This window comes from Puma concolor, chromosome A3 (assembly GCF_028749965.1).
Source record: "Puma concolor isolate L17-30 chromosome A3, mPumCon1.1.hap2, whole genome shotgun sequence".
NCBI classification, from domain to species: Eukaryota; Metazoa; Chordata; class Mammalia; order Carnivora; family Felidae; genus Puma; species Puma concolor.
Window position 1 is genome coordinate 127,745,295 of NC_141669.1, and position 21,977 is coordinate 127,767,271.

The following is a 21,977-nucleotide window of genomic DNA, read 5'->3' on the forward strand; positions in this document are numbered from 1 at the left end:
CTCCAGGCTCCAAGCTGTCAGCACAGAGCCCGACGCGGGGCTCGAACTCACAAACCGCGATACCATGACCCGAACCGAAGTCGGACGCTTAACCAACTCAGCCACCCAGGTGTGCCCCTAAATAGTTTTGATGTAGAGATATTTACGTCTGTCAAGGAAAAATTAAACCACAGATCCAGAAGTAAAACAGGATCATAAAGAACCACCACTGTGTGTTTTACCCAATACCTTTGCAGGTGGATATCCTCTGCAGAATCTTCTAAAAGATGTCTGTGTATTCTTATGCTTTTGAATCTTAGGAACACAGAGATATCTCTGACAGTAGCTCTGTTTTCCTGTTTCTTCCCACTCACACTAGTGGGAGAATGTTGTGAATCTGTAAGTTGAGGATAACCTGAATAGTTCTGGCTAATTTGTTATTTGTCTGAAACCTTTTAATTTGTTGTCATATGGGCTATTTGTAACTGTTTGTTTTTCACTGGAGAACAGAATTCCTGTCGCTGAACATACATCTTTGTTTTTGGTATTGAAGGATCGCCTTATTCCCTTTGTCCCTTGCTTGCTTTGTATTGTTTTTCATGCTCACATCAAACATATGAATATGTGAGGTGTGATTCTCCTCAGAGTTAACAGGTGATAGACTCTTTAAAGGAGACGAAAGTTTATCTTTTAGTAAAATTGAGATTCAGCTCTCAAGTTTGATTCCAACAAAGCTCCGTTGTCTTTTCATTGTGTCATAGTAAATCAGCTGAAGGATTCATACCCTTGAGTTTTATTTCAATAGGCAGCTTGGAGCCACTATATTTGTTGGAGTGGGAATACCCAAGTGAAAAATGACATGTCAAAAAGAAGCAAAAATGTTCCACAGAGTTTTTACTATCCCTCTAGCACCCCTTACATATTCTCTGTATTTTAAGGAAGACTGTAGAGTTGGTCAAAAGTGCCACTGAGGGGATGGCAAAGAAAAGAGCAGGAGTTGGATGAAGAACCAGGGGAATGGTGGGTAGGAGCAGTAAAAAAAGAAAGAGGAAGGAGTTTGTAATAAGAGTCTTGTACAAGGTTTTTCTCTCTCTCTCTCTCTCTCTCTCTTTTTTTAAGTTTATCTATAAAAAAAAGTTTTAAGTAATCTCTACAATCAATGTGGGGCTCAGACTCATGACCCTGAGATCAGGAGTCACATGCTCTACAGACTGAACCAGCCAGGCGCCCCTCCTATAAGTTTTTGTAATGGTTTCGAGCTTGCCGTGTAGAAAGTGGAGACAAAAAAGTGAACAGGAATAGAATGCAGTGTGTAAAACAGTGTAGTAAAAGTATGAAAAGTGCATCAGGATAAGGAAGGGAAAACTTCGTCTAATTGGGAGAAATTGAATGGTTTCCCTAGAGGCGACAGTTGAACTTGATCTTGAAGGATGGATGAGTAGGAGTATTCTAGATAGAAAAGAGATGAAAGGGAAGATTTAAAAAGAAATGAATGACTTAAAAGCAAAACAGGAACTATTTCAGCGATCATCCTTTGTCAGAACCTCTCAGCATAGGTCATTTGGGAGCTGCTGGGGGTGGGGGTGGGGGTGTGCTGAAGAAGTATGGCAGTATGTTTTTTAGAGTGAAGCTGAAATCAGGTTTATGCCGCTCAGGTTAGATCTGAGAGATTCAGTGCATTAAATTGTAGGGTCAGTGTTACCTTTAAAATAACTAAAGAATTATCCAGGTAGTTAGTACGCTGTCAGGAGAGAGTAATTTGATTTAGATGGAATTGGCGTGCTTAACTCCCTCTGCACAGTGTATATTGGTGAACTTCAACTCCTTTGCTTCTGTGGAGGTTGAGAAGTCTCTTGGCAACAAGCTTCCAGTTGCAACTAACACCTGCTTTGGCTAATTGGTATGCCCAGCTCTGGTAGCAGAGCCTCTGGAGAGTTTGTGTTTGAATTCAACTTCATCAGGTTTAAACTGGAACATAAATGTGAAGGGGCTTTGGGCTCAGCCTGTGGATTGAGAATGAAAAGGCAGGACGTACAAAGGGAGAAGAGAGAGTGAAACCTGTGGATAAAATAGCTGTCGACTTACACTTGGATGCTTTTCAGCTTAATTTGTATATTAAAAGTAAGATGTTTTACTCTATGGTTCTCTGCCAGCCCCCTTTCAAGTTAGCTGGCAGGATGAACTAAAGACAGGAGAAGAATGACCAGAACCCGAGAGCATACCCTTTCTGTCATATGTCCTCACCAAGGTAGTTTACTGTGGACACTGTTTATATGCCTTTTCTTTTTAAAAAAACAACTGTAGGCTGAGGTTTCCTATCAGGTCTGTTCCCATGACACTATGCAGTGCCTTCATTTTAATACTTACCAAACTGTGTTGTTACAATCATTTATGCTTTCCTCTTGTGCTAGCCTGAGAGTTGCCGCAACGTATGCTGTCATTCGTCTCTATTTCCTGGACCTGAAGTGGTTCTGGGCATGTAAGTGTTTGAGCTGAAACGGAATTAGATTGAAAAATGGATTGCATTAGGTAGTTTTTTCTTGATCCCACTAAATAAACATAACAGGTTATCAGCAACAAAACAAAAGGACATTGCCAGTTAAGTTTAATTGAAACTTTCCCTCTCTTTTCTCTCCTTATCTCCTTTCAGCTCTTGTCCTCTTTGCCAGGGTTGAATTAAAATATAAAAGTAGGAGATACTCACTGGAAGAGGCATCCAGTTGATGAGGAAGCTTTCATAGTGGTTCCATGTTTATGACACTCCCACCCCCTCCCCCATGGTCTCTTAAACACACACAGGTTCTCTTTCCTTCAGTCCTTTCCTCTGTGGTGCTGGTTCTTTTGGAGCCACACCATAGATTGAAATAAAACCTTTAACTTGATATTTTAGAAAATACAATTTTGTAGGATTAAAGCTTTAACTAGTGGTGACTATGTACTAAATTGTCTCAAGTAAGAGTGTCAATTTGGAGCTTTTAGTTTTGGGTAGTGATTTATATATATATTTATATATATTTATATGTTTAGAATGTCTCATAATTTTTCCCAAGAGCAATTTTTTCCCCCTAATTGGATTGAGCAGTCTCTGCTTTTACATACAGCTTCAAGTGGTTTTCAGTAAATCATTCCAAATCTATAGTTGTTGTTGGAAAATTTTCCTCAAGTTACTGTGATTCTCAGGAGACACCCAGAAACACTCCCTAATTACCAAGTGTATTTAATCATACCTTGTATAAGTCAGCCAAACAGGCCTGATGAATAAACTGAATTACTGGTGGGATAGTCAAAAGTTTTTGGCCCCAGCATTTAACCTTAGAAAACCCAAGAATAAAAATATTTGACAGGCTATTTTAGGGTATAGTTCATGCTTTTCTGATCTCAAGTTTTCTTCTTTCTGTTTAAGCCGAGACAGTTGATTTCAAGTGGAAGTAAGGGTTATGGTTAATATTAGACCACCCCCAGAGGGCCATTTATCTGGTGACTTGTAGACCAGTGGTTAGTTTTGGGGACTTGAGAGGAGTAACAGCATTAGTACCTGTTGAGTTGGAGTGGCTCCTTGCCTCTGCCCCTGATCCAGCATACCCACAGACCCTGAGTATACAACGTCTCAGTGTTCTTACTGATGAGCTAAGAAGTTTTCTGGGTAACCGGTTGGAGATGGTGTGATTCAAAAAAAAAGTTTATTTCAGTGAGGGATAAAATGCCCAAGGAACATATGATACAGATTTGTTGGTCTGAGTCCTAGTTATGCCATCCAGTATCTGTGTGTGATCTTTGGAAAGTTATTTAGTTGTGTACTTATCTATAAAATGGGAATAATAATACATATCTTCGAGAGTCATGGTGAGAGATTATGCAGAATATGCGATATGCTCAGCACTGTACTGCCACAGAAGTTACCCCTTCCTTTTCCCTTATTAACTTAGGAAAACTGAAATATTTTCGTTGGTTTCTGTGCCATTTGAGATTTACTGGGTAACATGTCATCCCATTTTGGCGTGGTTTTTCTTAGACCCTCCTCCCCCGCACCCCCCCCCCCCCCAACTTGTGGCTTACCTAATGGGCGTTAGCACTGTTGATTGGTATCTTTTCCTTTTGGACAGGAATACTTCCTGTATCCTTGTGCATCTGGCTAGTTGTACACAATCAAGATTTTTCTCTCGTCTTAACTGTCAAATAACCAAAAGGAAAGCTAGTTGATGCTGCTCAGTCATACACCCAACATTATCGTGACTTTTGAGTGACAAGTAAAATTCTTTTTTTTTTTTTTTTTTTTTAATTTAAAAAAATATTGTAAAAATGGCTCAAGGATCCAGATGGCTGTGTTCACATTGAAAGACTGAATACGTTTTGGGCCTTTGAATTCTGATTCAATGAAAAGTTCTCCACTGTAGTCCTTTTAGATACTGTGGTGTCAGGGGCTTAGAAAAGCTTCTGTGATTGGATTGCATTCTGCCTGGAAGTGTGGTTGAGGTGGACCTCCAGCTTAATAATCAGTCGGAGGACATCTCTTCATGAGCAACTTCAAAGTATATCTGTGCAAGTCATTATTGGATTTATGAGGGGATTTCAAGAGTTACTTGGGCAGGTATATATTGTGTCTTAATTTTCTACTCAGCTGTGTAGATGATCTTTAATTGTAGGGAGTCAGAATTTAGAAGGGGCTCAGTATTCATAGACTGTTCTTATCAAAGATACTTTGGGGCTCTTGTGCTGTATTATTTCCCCTTTGAATGTTGATTTTACCAACTCCGCATATCCTCTAACCTAGATGGGTAATAATTTAAGATGTAAAAATGTAAGCTATACAGTTACTGATTTATGTTTCTTAACTTTTAGTTTTTTTGCGGGGAAAAATTATTCATGGGCCTAGTATGTAATGTCTTCTCTCCTCCCACCTTGGTTCTTGACTACTGACTGAAAATGATTTAAATTTAGGATGTGTACACTAAACATTGACCTCTCGTACCTTAGAAAGAGTAATTTACCAAAATAGATAATATATCCCCTCAGACAGATAGTTTTGAGTCCATCTTTGCCAGCGAGAAGCGGGCAGCAGACTTGGCAAGTAAAACAATGCTACTGACAATTTTTATGTTTGTAACGAAGATTAATACCAAATAAACAAAACTATACATAAAGTATTTGTCACAGTCATTTGTGCTCAGGAATAATTGTATTAGCTGTTGTATATGCTGAAAAGTATTATTTTTTAAGCAGAAATAGTTATTTTTCATATTGAGCATTTTCTTGGTCATAATGAAATTTAGGAGATATATTTGCTGATATATTTTTTTGTTATTTTAACATATCATTCACTCTTGGAAATCATGTGGTTTTTTTTTTTTTTTTTAATGTACTGTGCAATAAAAATCTCCCCCCCTTTTTCTTCAATATATTAAGTTTATTGTGAAATTGGTTTCCAATCCCCCCCCCCCCCCTTTAAAGTTTTTATTTATTTTGAGAAAGCACGAGCATGCACAAGCGGTGGAGGGACAGAGAGAGAGAGAGGGAGGGAGGGAGGGAGGGAGGGAGGGAGGGAGAGAATCCCAAGCAGGTTCTGTGCTGTCAGTGTGGAGCCCACTGTGGGGCTCAAACTCATAAACTGTGAGATCGTGACCTGAGCCAAGATCAAGAGTCCAATGCTTAACTGACAGAGCCACCCAGACACTTCAAAGCCTTTTTTTTTTTTTAAGTTTATTTATTTATTTTGAGAGACAGAACAAGTGCACGGCCCATGCATGCATGGGGTGGGGTGGGGGGAGAGAATCCCAAGCAGGCTCCACACTGTCAGCCTAGAGCCCAGCTCGGGGCTCAAACTCACAAACTGGGAGATCATGACCTGGGCCCAAATCAAGAGTCAGTCGCTTAACTCACTGAGCTACCCAGACGCCCCTAGGTATCATGCAGTAGAAATTGGCAAATCTTTTCTTAAAAAAAAAAAAAAAAAAGATATTTTATATCTTAAATAATGAAACCTTCATGGTTTTTACATTAGAATTTAGCGTTAGTACATTGCTGGATAATTGCCTTTGTTATTTAGAGGTCAGTGGATTCTGTGAAAGAGTAAATTTGGTGACACATAGACTAGACAGTCATGCACATTATAGCTTGTTGTTATGCCACATGAAGAGAAAGAGCCACGTCTGTATACATGGACACATGTAGATATATTTATGTTTCTCCCAGTGCACATAAAAATTGGCTTAATGTGAATGACTTGGGTGCATTTCCTGTTTAGACTGAATATAATTATTATTGATTTCTTCCATACTAAGAGATTGTCATGGTTTTGATTCTCTATTGATACAATCTATGCCTTTAAAACTCATTTTGGTGACATCCTATATCAAATGTAGAAGTGAAAATTTAAAAAAGTTTTAACTTTGGGGCACCTGGTTGATTCATTCGGTTAAGCAACTGACTCTTGATTTGGCTCAGGTCATGGTCTCAAGGTTTGTGGACTCCACGCTGATAGCATGGAGCTTGCTTGGGATACTCTGTCTCTCCCTCTTTCTGCCCCTCCCCTGCTCTCCCTTTCCACCACATCCACCGCCCCCCCTCCCCTCCCCCCCCCCCCCCCCGCATGCACACTCTTTCTCTCAAAATAAATAAATAAACTTTAAAAAAGTTTTAACTTTTATATAGATTAGAATGAAGGGAATTCTAAAGTATGACTTGTTAAGTTGAGTGTTCTGTTCATGCAATATTAACTCACCACCTATTACATGCTAGGCACCTTACACTCTACTGGAGATTCAGCTTAACAGCAAAGAAGGGTGAAATAATACTGAAAATATAGAATAAATTATGTCTTTCAAATGAAAAAGTACTATTTATTCACTAAATAGTTTGCCATTGAATTTTGGGTATTCAGTTTATGTTTAACATCAAAGTAAGGAAATAATATCCAGAATGTGGAATAGATTTTATGTATATTATATAATGCATATGTATATGTAACATACATATATTTATACAAGTATTTTAATTTTTTAAATTTTATTTGAGAGCAAGCGAGTGAGCTGAGGAGAGAGGGGGCTGAGGGACAGAGAGAGAGAGAGAGAAAGAAATCTTAAGCAGGCTCCACATTTATCATAGATCCTAACCCAGGGCTCGATCGCAGCCCTAGGATCATGACCTGAGCCAAAATCAAGAGTCATATGCTCAACTGACTGAGCCACCCTGGTGCTCTGGAAATAGATTTTATGTATACATATTTTTTCCTATTTTATTTATTTTAAATTTATTTTTAATTTACATCCAAGTTAGCATATAGTGCAACAATGATTTCAGGAGTAGATTCTTTAATGCCCATTTAGCCCAATCCCCCTCCCACAATCCCTGTTTGTTCTCTGTATTTGAGTCTTTTATGTTTTGTCCCCCTCCATTTTTATATTATTTTTGCTTCCCTTCCCTTATGATCATCTGTTTTGTATCTTAAATTCCTCATACGAGTGAAGTCATACGATATTTGTCTTTCTCTGATTAATTTTGCTTAGCATAATACCCTCTAGTTCCTTCCATGTAGTTGCAAATGGCAAGATTTCATTCTTTTTGATTGCCGAGTAATACTCCATTGTATATACAGACCACATCTTTATCTGTTCATCCATCGATGGACATTTGGGCTCTTTCCTTACTTTGGCTATTGTTAGAGTATATTTTTAACATAATGTTATTACTTAGGCGCCTGGGTTGCTCAGTTGGATGAGCATCTGACTTTGGCTCAGGTCATGATCTCATGGTTCATGGGTTCGAGCCCCGCATCGGTCTCTGTGCTGTCAGCTTAGAGCCTGGAACCTGCTTCTGATTCTGTGTCTGCCTCTCCCCCACTTGTGTGCGCTCGCGCTCTCTCTCTCTCTCTCTCTCTCTCAAAAGTAAACAAACATTAAAAAAATAAAAATGTTATTATTCACTGAATAGTTGGCCACTCAATTTAAAAATAACTTTGTGAGTGAAACAAATACAAAATTTGTGTATTGAGACATAGCTAAAACTATTTTTCTGTACTTAAGGACTGTTTTAGGAAAATTGGAAATAAAAACTGAACATGCTTTAAAAATATTTTTATTTGGGAATAATTTTAAACTAAAATCAAAGTTGCAGGAAAAAGAATAGAATTTAGAGAATTTAAAAGTTTCTCTTCTACCAGGTTTTATCCAGTGCCAGTATTTTGCTACCCTCCTTTCTCCCTCTCCTTTGCTTCTCCTGTTCCTTTTCTCACTCACCTGAAATGGCCTCTATCATTGGAGGGCCATTTACATACATAATGACCCATTTGCTGTAAGTGTTAAGAATAAGGATAGCTTCTAGGGCGTTTGGGTGGCTCAATCAGTTAAGCGGTCGACTTTGACTCAGGTCACGATCTCACTGCTGGTGGGTTCAAGCCCCGCATGGAGCTCTCTGCTGACAGCTCAGAGCCTGGAGCCTGCTTCACATTCTGTGCCTTTCCCTCTCTAACGCCCACCACCATCCCCCGCATTCTGTGTGTGTCTGTCTGTCTGTCTCTCTCTCTCAGAATTAAATAAACGTTATAAAAAAAAAAAGAATAAGGATAGCTTCTTAAATATATACAGAACTCAACTTCAGTAAATTTAACATTGATAAAATAATCCTGTCCTCCATATTTTAGATTTGTCAGTCGATCCCATAATGTGCTTTATAGCATCTCCCCTCTATAGGACAGAATCCAGTATGGGATCATACATCATATTTGTCATTTCTCTTTAGTTTTCTTTAATCTGGAATATTTATAGACTCTTTATTACATTGTCATTTTTGAAGAATACATTTTTTCTGGCATTGTGAGATCTGGGTATGCTTTAAAACCATAATATTAAGCCACTATTAATCAAAGATATTTTAAGTTCTGGGGCACCTGGGTGGCTCAGTTGATTAAGCGTCCGACTTCGGGTCAGGTCATGATCTTGCAGTTCGTGAATTCGAGCCCCACGTCAGGCTCGGTGCTGACAGCTCAGAGCCTGGAGGCTGCTTCGGATTCTGTGTCTCCCCCTCTCTCTGTCCCTCCCCTGCTCACTCTCTGTTTCTCTGTCTTGCCCCAAAATAAGTAAACATTAAAAAATTGTTAAAAAAAAAAAGGCATTTTAAGCACTTTACTCTCCTTTACTTTAGCTTAATGTTGTGAGGAGAAAAAGACTCTTGGAAACCTCTCTCTGCCTTTCAGCTTTGATTTTGCATTTTACTACCAAACTTGCAGGTAGAATGAATTTTATTGGTATTTAATTCATACCTACAGTATCTGTACAGGTGATGTCATAATCTAGAACTCTTGGTTAGTGATTATGTGGTTTTGATTTTTTAAAAGCTATGCTTTTTAAGTTTCATTAGCATCCTGTATGAAATTTTGCATTTTTGTCTCCTCTCTCTCTGTAGTATTGTGCCACCTAGTGGAAATTTATGTCCTTCAGTATATGTCTAAAAATCTAGATGGAATGCAAGATGCGTTTTAACATACTGAGAAAAAGTTTGGAAAATTCGAACTTCTTGATTGACTTGGAATTCTTTAGAACAAGGATTGTCTTCCTAAATAAGAATTTAGGACAAATAAAATTCTTTGTACTTGAAGGTTTAGTAGAGGTCTTAAAATTATGAGCTGCTGACTGTTAAAACACTGTTACTGTTTCAACAAGAAACACCCTACGTGGGGTGGGGTGCCTGGGTGGCTCAGTCGGGTAAGCATCTGACTTCGGCTCAGGTCATGATCTTGCGGTTCATGGATTCGAGCCCCACATCGGGCTCTGTGCTGACAGCTCAGAGACTGAAACCTGCTTCAGATTCTGTGCCCCCCCCCCCACTTGCGCATGCGCGTTCTCTCTCTCTCAAAAATAAACATTAAAAAAAAAGGAAGAAAATAAACACCCTTCGTTATTTTCATCATTGAAACCTTAACCAAAACATTATATTTCCATCAGTCGTTACTAAAATGATTGTTGCTATTTAGATACCATGAAAATCCCCCCCCCCTTTTCATTGTGCATCTACTCTCCAGGCCTCATGTAGTGGGGCTTACAGATTATTTACATGCTCTAAGATTAGTTTTGAAGTCATAGAAGAAAAACACAGTGGGTAATAAACATTAATGAAATAGTTTAAAGGAAAGCAATGTGCTACTTTGAAAATAGCCTGAAAAAAAATGTAGACATGTATCATTTGAAGACTCCTTACCAAGTGACAGGATAATCTCTAATTTGTCCTTAGTTGGGTATAAATAAAACTCAGGATTTTTTTCTTACTTTCCATTTTTTTTTTATTTGAGAGAGAATGAATGAATGAATAAATGAATGAATGAATCTTGAGCAGGCTCCACGCTCAGAGCAGGGCACAAAATGGATGGGGCTCCATCCCACGACCCTGGGATCATGACCTGAGCCAAAATCAGGAGTCTGATTCTCAACCGAGTGAGCCACCCAGGCACCCCTAGGATTTTTTTTTTTTTTTTTTTTTGAGATTTTATTTTTAAGTAATCTTCACACCTAAGGTGGAGCTTGAACTTGGGACCCCAAGATCAAGAGTTGCATGCTCTACCGACTGAGCCAGCCAGGCACCCCAGGATTTTATCACTTGGAAAAAGTTGATGGTCTCTTTTTCTTGTTATTAAATATGAAGAAGATGCCTTCCTCATCCTTTGAAGTATTCAGAGTATTTAACATACACATTTTTAGTGGGACTTGAGAAACATTTTAGTCTTGGGGTTTGACATTCTGCAGAATTAAACTAGAATATGAACTTTTGATGTTGTCTTCAGGGTACTCATTTATAATTAAGAATATTAAGACTTACCTAACCATTTAGGGAAAGTAGTTCTGAATTATAAGATTCAACCATTCAAGCATACAACATGGGTATTTTACAATGTTTTCATCTTACCATCATTCTTTCTTAGTTGCTGATGTATAGTCACAATGAGCGGATTAGGAGAAAACTCCTTGGATCCACTGGCCCCTGATTCACGAAAACGCAAATTGCCATGCGATACTCCAGGACAGGGGTAGGTCGTTTATTTCCTGATCCTTCACCAAGGTCTCCTCCCGCTACCATTATTTTTTTGACTTAAAACGAACATTTTAGCTTTCTGTTGTTTAAATTCTCAGGTAGATTTTTGTCTTCGCTTAAATAATATGATTTTGCTTTGAATTAAGTAGAATGGCACAGTGATCAGATAGACATCCTTATGATATAATAGAAATCTTATTGGTGATTCAGATAAAAGTGAGTTAGTCCAATAACTGACACTTTTGAGGTAGTGTGAAGCATTTCTTAGTGAAAGAGGTAGGTAGGAGTCAGGAATAGAGCATCAAGATGGTTGCAAATCAGATGACTCTTTAAATTCCTGTAAGAAGATGCTGTAAGTTGGTATTTTGGCCTTTGCGAGGTTTCATCGTCCTTTTCCTGAATAAAGTTTGCAGTTTAAAAAATAGAAATCTAATATTTCATGCAATGTTATGCTAGCCTTTTTAGTATTTGCCAAGGTCACTATGACTTGAGTTTTAATGTGATTCCTACAAAGTAAAAAATGGCTTATAAGCCTTATGTAAAACCTTGTCATTAATAAGTAGCTAACACTCTTTTTGTTATTATTTGTTGTTTTACTGTCTCTTTGATGTAAAGACTGTGTATCCTTATTTTCTGCATGGTCAGAGGCTAAGTGTCCCCAAGGCCACCAGGCTAACCAAAAGGTGGACTTGAATTTAGGTTTGCCTGAATTTCTGCTGTATTGTACTTCTTCTCCAAGATGAGTTTTTGATGGTTTCTATTGGCTAAATTTTATTTGCTTATGTATGAAGGTGCTGGTGATTCTGCTCCCGGCGTTTTTTTGTGATAGGTACATTCATGGCCTTCTCTCCCCTCCCCCAATCTTCTCTCTCAGTCTTACCTGCAGTGGTGAAAAGTGGAGACGGGAGCAGGAGAGTAAATATATTGAAGAACTGGCTGAACTTATATCTGCTAATCTTAGTGATATTGACAATTTCAATGTCAAGCCAGATAAATGTGCAATTTTAAAGGAAACAGTAAGACAGATCCGTCAAATAAAAGAGCAAGGTAATACAAAGTAAGAAAAACACTCAAATCTTTTCAGAAGGAACTTGTTAACTATGTTTACATTTGCCTTTTTGCTACCTTGTTGCTCACGTGTGGACTGGTGGGACCTGTCCTGTGTGGGATTGGACAAATGAGTTGGCCAACTTAGTACTCCTTGAGAAATAGTTAATAGAGCATTAGAAAGAGGCCGGTGTTCTCACCCTGTCCCATGTTAGTTGCCTTTCAGGAAGCCATGGGATAGTACATGTAGTAGTGAAAGGAAATTAAGGGTATCTTCTGCCCTCCTGGGTAACTCAAGTTTTAAGATTTAAAAATTGCAGAATTGGTTTCTTTTTTTTTTTTAAATTTTTTTTTCAACGTTTATTTATTTTTGGGACAGAGAGAGACAGAGCATGAACGGGGGAGGGGCAGAGAGAGAGGGAGACACAGAATCGGAAACAGGCTCCAGGCTCTGAGCCATCAGCCCAGAGCCTGATGCGGGGCTCGAACTCCCGGACCGCGAGATCGTGACCTGGCCGAAGTCGGACGCTTAACCGACTGCGCCACCCAGGCGCCCCGCAGAATTGGTTTCTTATCAGGAAATGTTGTATATGTGCATATGTATGCGTGTGCGTGCGTGCATGTGTGCGTGTGTGTGTGTGTGTGTGTGTGTGTGTGTGTGTGTGTGTGTGTGTGTGTGTTCGTGTTCTGGGGACTGTTTGGAGGTGAATTTGATCTGTAACTGATATTTGTGATGTTTGTAGTATTGTCTTCTGTCTTTTCAGGAAAAGCGATTTCCAATGATGATGATGTTCAGAAAGCTGATGTATCTTCTACGGGGCAGGGAGTAATTGATAAAGATTCCTTAGGGCCACTTTTACTTCAGGCAAGTATATTATACTTGTGAGGAATTTTTAAGACTTAAGAATATGCTTTTTGTGACGTGCTTAAACAATGTTTTGTAAGTAGTTGTCCTCAATAGGTATGATTCGCCTATAGCATGTTTCTCTCGCTGTAAAGCAGGAGACGGGAACAGAGAGGAGGCTCTTCATAAAGTGCAACTGTTAACTTGTTTTTGTTTCAACCAGTTCACTTCAGGTACTTCTCAGTTGCTCGGTTCAGTTCTTCTTTGTAAATTCTCACTAGGGAGTGGGGTGGCTCCTGTAGCTTGATTTCGTATCAAATGGAAAACCAGGAAGTGCTAAGGATATTTCATTTTTAAAAACTCTTTTCAAGATGTAATTCTTCAAACATTAGATTAGACATTCATTCAGATTTTATGTTGGCTGTATCTATCTTTTTTCCCTCAAATTCTTTTTATTTTTAATTCTTTAAATACAATCCTATAGTAATTGTGCTGTGTGAATAGAAATGGCTAAGTGGCGGCTAATAGTTGTTTGCAGTGGTTGTTAAATCACTAGTAGTTGTAAAAAATTCTGTTTAGTGCTAAGGCTGGTGCCTTTAATTGGCCAAGACTGCCATGAAAAAATATCACAGATTAGGTGGCTTAAACAACAGGACTTTATTTTTAAAGTTCTGGAGGCTAGAAGTCCAAGGTCAAGGTATTGGCATGCTTGGTTTCTCCTGAACCCTCTTTGCTTAGCTTGTGGATGGTTGCCTTTTCCTTGTGTATTCACATGACCTTTTCTCTGTGTCTGTGCACCCCTCGTATCTGTCTTCTTCCATAGGAACATCAGTCCTATTGGATTGGAGCCCTAGTCTTATGACCTCATTTAACCATAACCCCATAACCAGGGCCCTGTGTCCGAATATCCGCATATAGCCACATTGAGAGTTAGGGCTTCAACGTGTGAATTTGGGTGGGGGATACAGTTCAGTCCATAATAGCCCATATTAACCTATCCCACTTTAGGCATTGGATGGTTTCCTGTTTGTGGTGAATCGTGATGGAAACATTGTATTTGTGTCAGAAAATGTCACACAATACCTGCAATATAAGCAAGAAGACCTGGTTAACACAAGTGTCTACAGTATCTTGCATGAAGAAGACAGAAAGGATTTCCTTAAAAACTTACCGAAATCTACAGGTAGTCTTTTAATGTGTATTTCCTTTCTTAATTTTGTAAACACTAAAATATAAGGTTTATTTTTGAAGGAAGGGGGCAAGTTGGGGAGGGGCAGAGAGAGAAGGAGACAGAGGATCCGAAGCAGAGCACAGAGCTCCATGTGGGGCTCGAACTCATGAACTGTGAGATCATGACCTTGAGCCGAAGTTGGATGCTTAACTGACTGAGTCACCTAGGCACCCCTGAATTGTCAGCTTTTTAAAAAACTTTTTTCAATTTGTTTTCCAAAGTCAATGGAGTTGCCTGGACAAATGAGACCCAGAGACAAAAAAGCCATACTTTTAATTGCCGTATGCTGATGAAAACACCACATGATATTCTGGAAGACATCAACACTAATCCTGAAATGCGCCAGAGATACGAAACAATGCAGTGCTTTGCCCTGTCTCAGCCTCGAGCTATGATGGAGGAAGGGGAAGGTAAGATTGACCACATGTTTGAAATGTTTTTCAGACAGCAGCCAAATTTGTAGTTCTATGATTTCCATTGTTGTATTCATTGACTGAATTCCATGTCCTTACTTGTCTATTTGAGAGATCTGTCCAAAAGTTAAATGTAATCCTTACCTGGTTGAATTTGTATTGTAGATTTGCAATCCTGTATGATCTGTGTAGCACGTCGCATTACTACAGGCGAAAGAGCGTTTCCCTCAAACCCCGAGAGCTTTATTACTAGACATGATCTTTCAGGTAAAAACTTTGTGTATGTGTGTATATACATTTTGTTCATTTGAGAGTTATTGAGAGTTAACTATTTTTGCAGCCTGCACGCTCATGTAAAAGTAATACCCACTGTAGTGAATGCTTTGCATAGATTATTTCTTACGTTTCTTTTTTTTTTTTTGAAATTTATTTATTTTGAGAGAGAGAAAGAGAGCATGCGGGCGCGGGCGAAGGGCAGAGAGAGGGAGAGACAGAATCCCAAGCAGCCTCTCCACGGTCAGTGCAGAGCCCAAGTGGGGCACAAACTCAAACCGTGAGCCGAGACCAGGAGTCAGATGCTCAACCGAATGAGCCACCCAGCACCCCCATTTCTTATGTTTCTTATGCAACTCTTAAGATTCAGTAAAACCCTTGGCATTTGAATTGGGTATATTTGACAGTTAAACTCCCTCAAATAAACAAATAAAAAATAAATGTAGAGACACCTAGCTTTCTCTCCCAATAGCATTTGAAATCAGTATATTTCTTTTCTCTAACTTCAAACCCATTTTTCATAAACAAGTTTTCAAAAATATGATAATTTAAGAATTACTGGGAGTAATTTTTGATATCAACATGAGCTTCAGACTTGGTCTGCACTTTTTTGACTATGGGAATAAAGACTTAAAGCCAGTATAAGTGATCAAGCACATAATGAAATTAAATGTAGTTGCATTATTATCTGTATTCACCTTCAGGATTGCTCATGCGATCATCTAACCCTAAATGGTGATGTCAAGGCTTGTCTTGTAGGTGCCATCCCAGAGATGAGGAAGCAGGTCGGGTGGCAGAGATTGAGTTCCTTGCCCAACATTAGATCCTGGGTGGTAAAGAATTTGCAGTTGGGTCTGCCTGATGTCAAAGCCTGTACTGTTTGCTTTGTATGCACCTTGTGGACCTGCAATAAGTAATTTGATAAAATGGAATAGGTTTAAATATACATGGGGTGCCTGGGTGGTGGCCCAGTCAGTTCAGCATCCAACTTTGGCTCAAGTCACGATCTCATGGTTCGTGAGTTCGAGCCCCACATCAGGTTCTGCCAGTGGAGCCTGCTTGGGATTCTCCCTCCCTCCCTCCCTCCCTCCCTCCCTCCCTCCCTCCCTCCCTCCGTGTCTCTCTCTCTCTCTCTCTCTCTCTCTCTCTCTCTCTCCCTCTCTCCACCCCCCTCTCTACCCCTGCCCTGTGCATACACTCTCTCTATCCCTCTCAAAAATAAACTTGAAAAAAATTTAAATATACGTAACATACCTATAGCTATTACATGTGCATATATATGTATATGTTATGTACACATACATACATAACAGTATTCTACTCTTAAAAAAAAAAGCTATTTTTGTAGTTTTCAGTCATTTTATGCCAGGCTCAGTTACCTGTCTTGAAGCTGCTTGAGATTAATTTCCACAGATGAAAAAAGTAGCGAAAAAAGTAGCAAAAAAAGTTTTTTGTATACTTAATTGACAGTCTGTTTACACTGATAAATATTATCTTACATAGGAAAAATTTTTTCTTTATTAACTTACTTTGAGATAATCAAACCTGGTGACAAATTTTTATGTGAATTTTTACCTTCTAGAGTGGTTCTTACTCTGTACCTATTATGTTTTGGCAGGCTAAATTTTCTCCCTGAATAACAATATTTCACATTTTATAGCTGAAAATACTAAATAGAACATCTTTACTCAAGCAATTTAGTGAATAGAACCTTTAAAATTATCTCATTAATGTCTCCTCTTACTATAAAAGGTAGAAGTTACCAGGCAGGCAAAGTGAAATCCTTTTGTCTGGTTCACATCTGAGAGCCATCTCACCATAGCCGGCATTTTCTAGTTGCTGTCTCTCCTTTCATAGGAGGTTTCTTGCCCTCCACAGAATACTTATTTTGGACTCTGGAGAGATTTTATTTTCTGTCCCAGATGTGAACTTTTTCTGAGCATCTATTTTGTGTTTGTCATCTGGGTGTCAGAGCTGAGCTCAGAGGAGGGGTTGAGGACAGGCCTTCTTTATTCTGGGCACAGCACGCAAACATTTACTCTTCCCTGCAGTGCATTTGTCACTTCTCCCTAGGTGGGACTTCCCCCCCCCCCCCCCCGTTATTAAGATTTTTTTAATATGTCATGAAGGGTCTGGATTTTACACAGATTCTTAACTGGGGACTCTGTCCATGAGCTCATCCATCGTTAGTACCTTTCTCATCCCCAGCAGCTTTTTCAGGACCATCTTACGCCGTGTGTTTTCCCAATCCAAACCTGATTTTCTTCAGCATTTTTACTTTTCCGACAAACACATCATGGACAGGGTAAATAGATTGGAAAGCCTTTTCTGTATCTTTCCCAGTCTGTCAGAGATCAAGTCATTAACCACTCCTTTTAAGTCATTTGTCTGCCCCTCTTGGGTCAGGATTTCCATCACCTTCCCAATTTGGTGGGCCTGTTAGTGCCAAGCATAAGAGGTTGTCTGGGTCTGCGTATTGCCTTTTCAGTAAGGCATATGTGGAACAGGCAGAAACAACCATTGATTTCTTGATGTCAACATGAGCTTTCAGTCATAGTCTGGCACTTTTTGCTGTGGAGCATATTTTGTCTTGGGCATCCATGTCCCGAATGTTGATCTCACGGTTTTTGCCCAGGGCATCCTCAGTAATTATTTTGAACTTTTAAAATGTGTCTTCAACATTCTGGGGACCAGTAAGGCTCACTTCAGAAGCACAGTTCTTGAGGCCATCAGAGACCATTGTGGTCCGTCGACAGAGTTCTTGTGACTGATGTTTGCTGAACATTCCTTTCACTGAACGTAGTGGGTGCTTTCTCCTCATATTGCTCTTTCTTCGACAACGGATCGACTGTTTTCTTCTTGGCTCCTTTTGCCACATTTTGTTAGGTGTTTGTTCTTGCCAATGTGTATTCTTGTCCTAATACTGCTCAGAAAGTGTTGAAAGGCCTAGCCATTTTTTTAAAGGGCCATCTTCATAAAACCTTTAATTTTGTAGTGTTTTTGAGTTGTATAAATTTTGTCTCTCTAGTGTATTTGATGTTAAACAAAAGTTGTCAGAAATTTCCAGACTGGTAGAAATGAATATTTGGTTAACCTTCCTGGTTTAGATTTTAAGTGTCCAAAGATGCAGTCACCTCTCAGATGAAAAGAATTGTCCCTGCTAGCTGTGTAGGTAGGTATTTTCATAGCTGCAGGGACAGACTATCTTCAGAAGAACAATTTTACTGGTAGGTGGTGTTTTTTTCCTTTAAGTGAAAATGAACCTGAGGTTATCTGGCCGTGTTCTATTCTGTACATTCAGAAATTGAAAGGAGTTCTGTGATACTCTGTACAGGAGGACATTTAATGTAAGAATGTCCTGTAGGACTGTGTCCTTAAAAATAAAAGCCCTGGATCTAGCAGAGTAAGCAGAGCAAAGATTGGGTGTCTGTATTTGAATCTTCAGAGCTAAGCCACGCGGTCAGCGGTCAGCGTGCAACCAGTAAATACTTGCGGGTTGCATTTAACTCTTTGTTTTCTGTTTGATAGGAAAAGTTGTCAATATAGATACAAATTCACTGAGATCTTCCATGAGGCCTGGCTTTGAAGATATTATCCGAAGGTGTATCCAGAGATTTTTTAGTCTTAATGATGGTCAGTCGTGGTCCCAGAAACGTCACTATCAAGAAGGTAAAGAATTCTGAGGTTGATTCTTGGTCTTGTTTGTTTTTGTGTTTGTATATAGCATAAAGTACGTACATGGCTGTAGTTGCTGTTCTGTGCATGTGGGGCAGGAATTCTTGTAGCCTGCTTGTAATTTTGGCGCAGGTCCAGTGTTTTCCCTGGATTTTGAAAATGTGGCACTTGAAGTAGATTTCCTTTCTCTCCTCTCTTACATGTGTCTGTTTTGCCAACTGTAGTCGCTAGTAATGGTGTATTTTCCCCAACAGCTTATATCCATGGCCATGCAGAAACCCCGGTGTATAGATTCTCATTGGCCGACGGAACCATAGTGACTGCACAGACCAAAAGCAAACTCTTCCGAAACCCTGTCACAAATGATCGGCATGGCTTTGTCTCGACCCACTTTCTCCAGAGGTAATGATAGATTCCTGCATCTCCTCACATTAAATGCAGCGGTGTTCTCAGGGTGCCTTATTATTAATGTGAAAAGCAAGATTTAATAGAAAAAGCAGAGCCTTTGGATTTGCTGAAGTGAGTTTAGATTCCTGGGTTATGATATATTTTTTAAGGTTATATTTTTATGTGAAAGTGAGGATTTGCTCATTAGTTACTTCCTGGGAAAGCTGGGGAATGGGAAGGCCTAATGGATAAAAGAACTACCTAATGTGACTACCGCTGTTCCCTTTCATTTCTGATGATGTGTTACATTGCTTCCAGGGATTGCATTTAAAATTTGAAAGTAGACTCTAAGCAAAACTGAGAGTTACTCTTGTTGTTGCTAGTGGTAAATGAGCAACACGTGGAAAAGCAGGATATTTACCCATTAACGATCTTGCATAATTTGCAGGTACCTCCAGGTTAGCCCCTAGATGTGTGGCGACTCTAGTAAAGTCCCGCCGAGGTTCCAGTTAGTGTAACTGTTGGTCCTCAGTGCTGTGGTGGTGGTCACTCCTAGATTTTGTGGCATATTAAAAAGTATTTCACTGGGCTCATCATAACTGATCAGTATTTAGGTTGGAATTGGTACTAAGTGTTGGAGTGGTGCCTAGGAAGTGAAGTTCATGGCACTTCATCATTTAAAAAAAAATCTTGAGTGTTTTAATGCATGCTTGTAATGTTTAAAAAAAATTTTTTTTAATGTTTATTTCTGAGACAGAGAGAGACCGAGCACGGGTGGGGGAGGGGCAGAGAGAGAGGGAGACACAGAATCTGAAGCAGGCTCCAGGCTCTCAGCTGTCAGCACAGAGCCCGACGCGGGGCTCGAACTCACTGACCACAAGATCATGACCTGAGCTGCAGTTGGACATTTAACCAACTGAGCCACCCAGGCACCCCGCATGCTTGTAATATTTTAGTGAAGGTTTGTCTTCTTTCTTTGCAGGGAACAGAATGGGTATAGACCAAACGCGAATCCTGTCGGACAAGGCATTAGACCTCCAGCAGCTGGATGCAACAGTTCGGTAGGCGGCATGAGCATGTCGCCAAACCAAGGCTTACAGATGCTAAGCGGCAGGCCCTATGGCTTGGCCGACCCCAGCTCCACAGGGCAGATGAGTGGGCCTAGGTATGGGGCTTCCAGCACCATAGCTTCAATGAACGCTGGGCCAGGCATGCAGTCCCCATCTTCCTATCAGAATAGCACCTATGGTCTCAACATGAGTAGCCCCCCACACGGGAGCCCTGGCCTTGGCTCCAACCAGCAGAACATCATGATTTCTCCTCGTAATCGTGGGAGTCCAAAGATGGCCTCACACCAGTTTTCTCCTGTTGCAGGTATTTGTGTTGGCATTTCCGTTTCTTTATTTTTTACTCTTCAGTAATCCTTCTCTTTTTATTCTGCTGCAATTCTTTTAAAGTCAGTTCATTTTATAATAGAGTTAAGTGGCATTTTGTTACAGCATCTGATAGTCTTAATTCTTGCCTTAATTTTTCTCCACATCCAGGTGTGCACTCGCCCATGGGATCTTCTGGAAATACTGGGAGCCACAGCTTTTCTAGTAGCTCTCTGAGTGCTCTTCAAGCTATCAGTGAGGGTGTGGGGACTTCTCTTTTATCCACTCTGTCTTCACCAGGCCCCAAACTGGATAACTCTCCCAATATGAATATAAGCCAGCCAAGTAAAGTGAACAGTCAGGATTCCAAGAGTCCCCTGGGCTTGTATTGTGATCAGAATCCAGTGGAGAGTTCAATGTGTCAGTCAAATAGCAGGGATCACCTCAGTGACAAAGAAAGTAAGGAGAGCAGTATCGAAGGGGCAGAGAATCAGAGGGGTCCTCTGGAAAGCAAAGGTCATAAAAAATTACTGCAGTTACTTACCTGTTCTTCTGATGATCGGGGTCATTCCTCTTTGACCAACTCCCCCCTGGATTCAAGTTGTAAAGACTCTTCCATTAGTGTCACCAGCCCCTCTGGGGTCTCTTCTTCGACCTCTGGAGGAGTGTCCTCCACATCCAATATGCACGGGTCACTGCTGCAGGAGAAACACCGGATCCTGCACAAGTTGCTGCAGAATGGGAATTCACCCGCAGAAGTAGCCAAGATTACCGCAGAAGCCACGGGGAAAGACACCGGTAGTGCAGCGTCTGGTGTGGAAGGAAGCGTCAAGCAGGAGCAACTGAGTCCTAAGAAGAAGGAGAATAATGCACTTCTTAGATACCTGCTGGACAGGGATGATCCCAGTGATCCACTCTCTAAAGAACTGCAGCCCAAAGTGGAAGGAGTGGACAATAAAGGGAGTCAGTGCAGCAGCTCCGCCCTTCCTAGCTCGAGTCAAGAGAAAGACTCTAAAATTAAGACAGAAGCAAACGAAGAGGTAATTTGTTCTATTTTCCAGCTTAGTCATTGTGGTTAATCCTTGCATTTCTGTGTTAGAAAGACAGTATGTCACGTGCAAAACCTTATCTTCTATTTTAGGTTTATGTGATGTAAGTTATTCTTGAGCTGTCGGTTCTTTGTCATTCTTTTGGGCATCGTGAAGTGTAATGTGACGCAATTTGGAAATAACCAGATGTGGGTGTTTTAAAATGTGACTATAACTTGAACCAGTTAGTAGAGAATTTGAAAATTTTCATGGAGGTTTTGTTGTTGGAATGAGAAGGTTGGGTCATGTAATGGTATAGTAGAAAGAAATGGGGGGAAAAACTTAATGCGTTAAGTAACAGAATTTTGATTTTTACCTAAAATCATGTTTCCCTCTCTACAGGATCTCATTCCATATAAGCGTTCGTCAAACTCTGACTCCTCTGGGAGGTGTTAATATGCACCTGAGAAAATTAAAGTCTTGGGGAAGTCTTGCTGTTAGGATGTCTATTTAATTTTTGTTTAACCTAGTGCTCCAAATTTATGGACCAAGAGCTCTTTTTATTTTTATCTTATTAAAAAAATTTTTGTAATGTTTATTTATATTTGAGAGATAGAGACAGAGTGTGAACAGGGGAGGGATAGAGAGAGAAGGAGACAGAATGTGAAGCAGGCTTCAGGCTGTGAACTGTCAGCACAGCGCCCGATGCGG

At 39.9% G+C, this 21,977-nt stretch overlaps 1 protein-coding gene and 1 pseudogene across 14 annotated transcripts in view; one reads left to right on the forward strand and one right to left on the reverse strand.

The window, feature by feature from the left end:
- Nucleotides 1-21,977, forward strand: part of NCOA3 (nuclear receptor coactivator 3) — a 139,873-nt gene that overhangs the window by 96,427 nt on the left and 21,469 nt on the right. For all 14 annotated transcript variants that reach the window (XM_086702384.1, XM_086702391.1, XM_086702393.1 and 11 more), the window contains 10 exons: nt 10,886-10,990; nt 11,870-12,042; nt 12,807-12,907; nt 13,895-14,069; nt 14,339-14,527; nt 14,696-14,797; nt 18,332-18,472; nt 18,733-18,880; nt 19,848-20,239; nt 20,410-21,278. In XM_086702384.1, coding sequence (XP_086558510.1) covers nt 10,905-10,990; nt 11,870-12,042; nt 12,807-12,907; nt 13,895-14,069; nt 14,339-14,527; nt 14,696-14,797; nt 18,332-18,472; nt 18,733-18,880; nt 19,848-20,239; nt 20,410-21,278 — 2,376 coding nt within the window. In that variant the 5' untranslated portion in view covers nt 10,886-10,904. The remainder of the gene's footprint in view (nt 1-10,885; nt 10,991-11,869; nt 12,043-12,806; nt 12,908-13,894; nt 14,070-14,338; nt 14,528-14,695; nt 14,798-18,331; nt 18,473-18,732; nt 18,881-19,847; nt 20,240-20,409; nt 21,279-21,977) is intronic.
- LOC112868819 (small ribosomal subunit protein eS1 pseudogene) lies at nt 17,031-17,989 on the reverse strand (annotated as a pseudogene).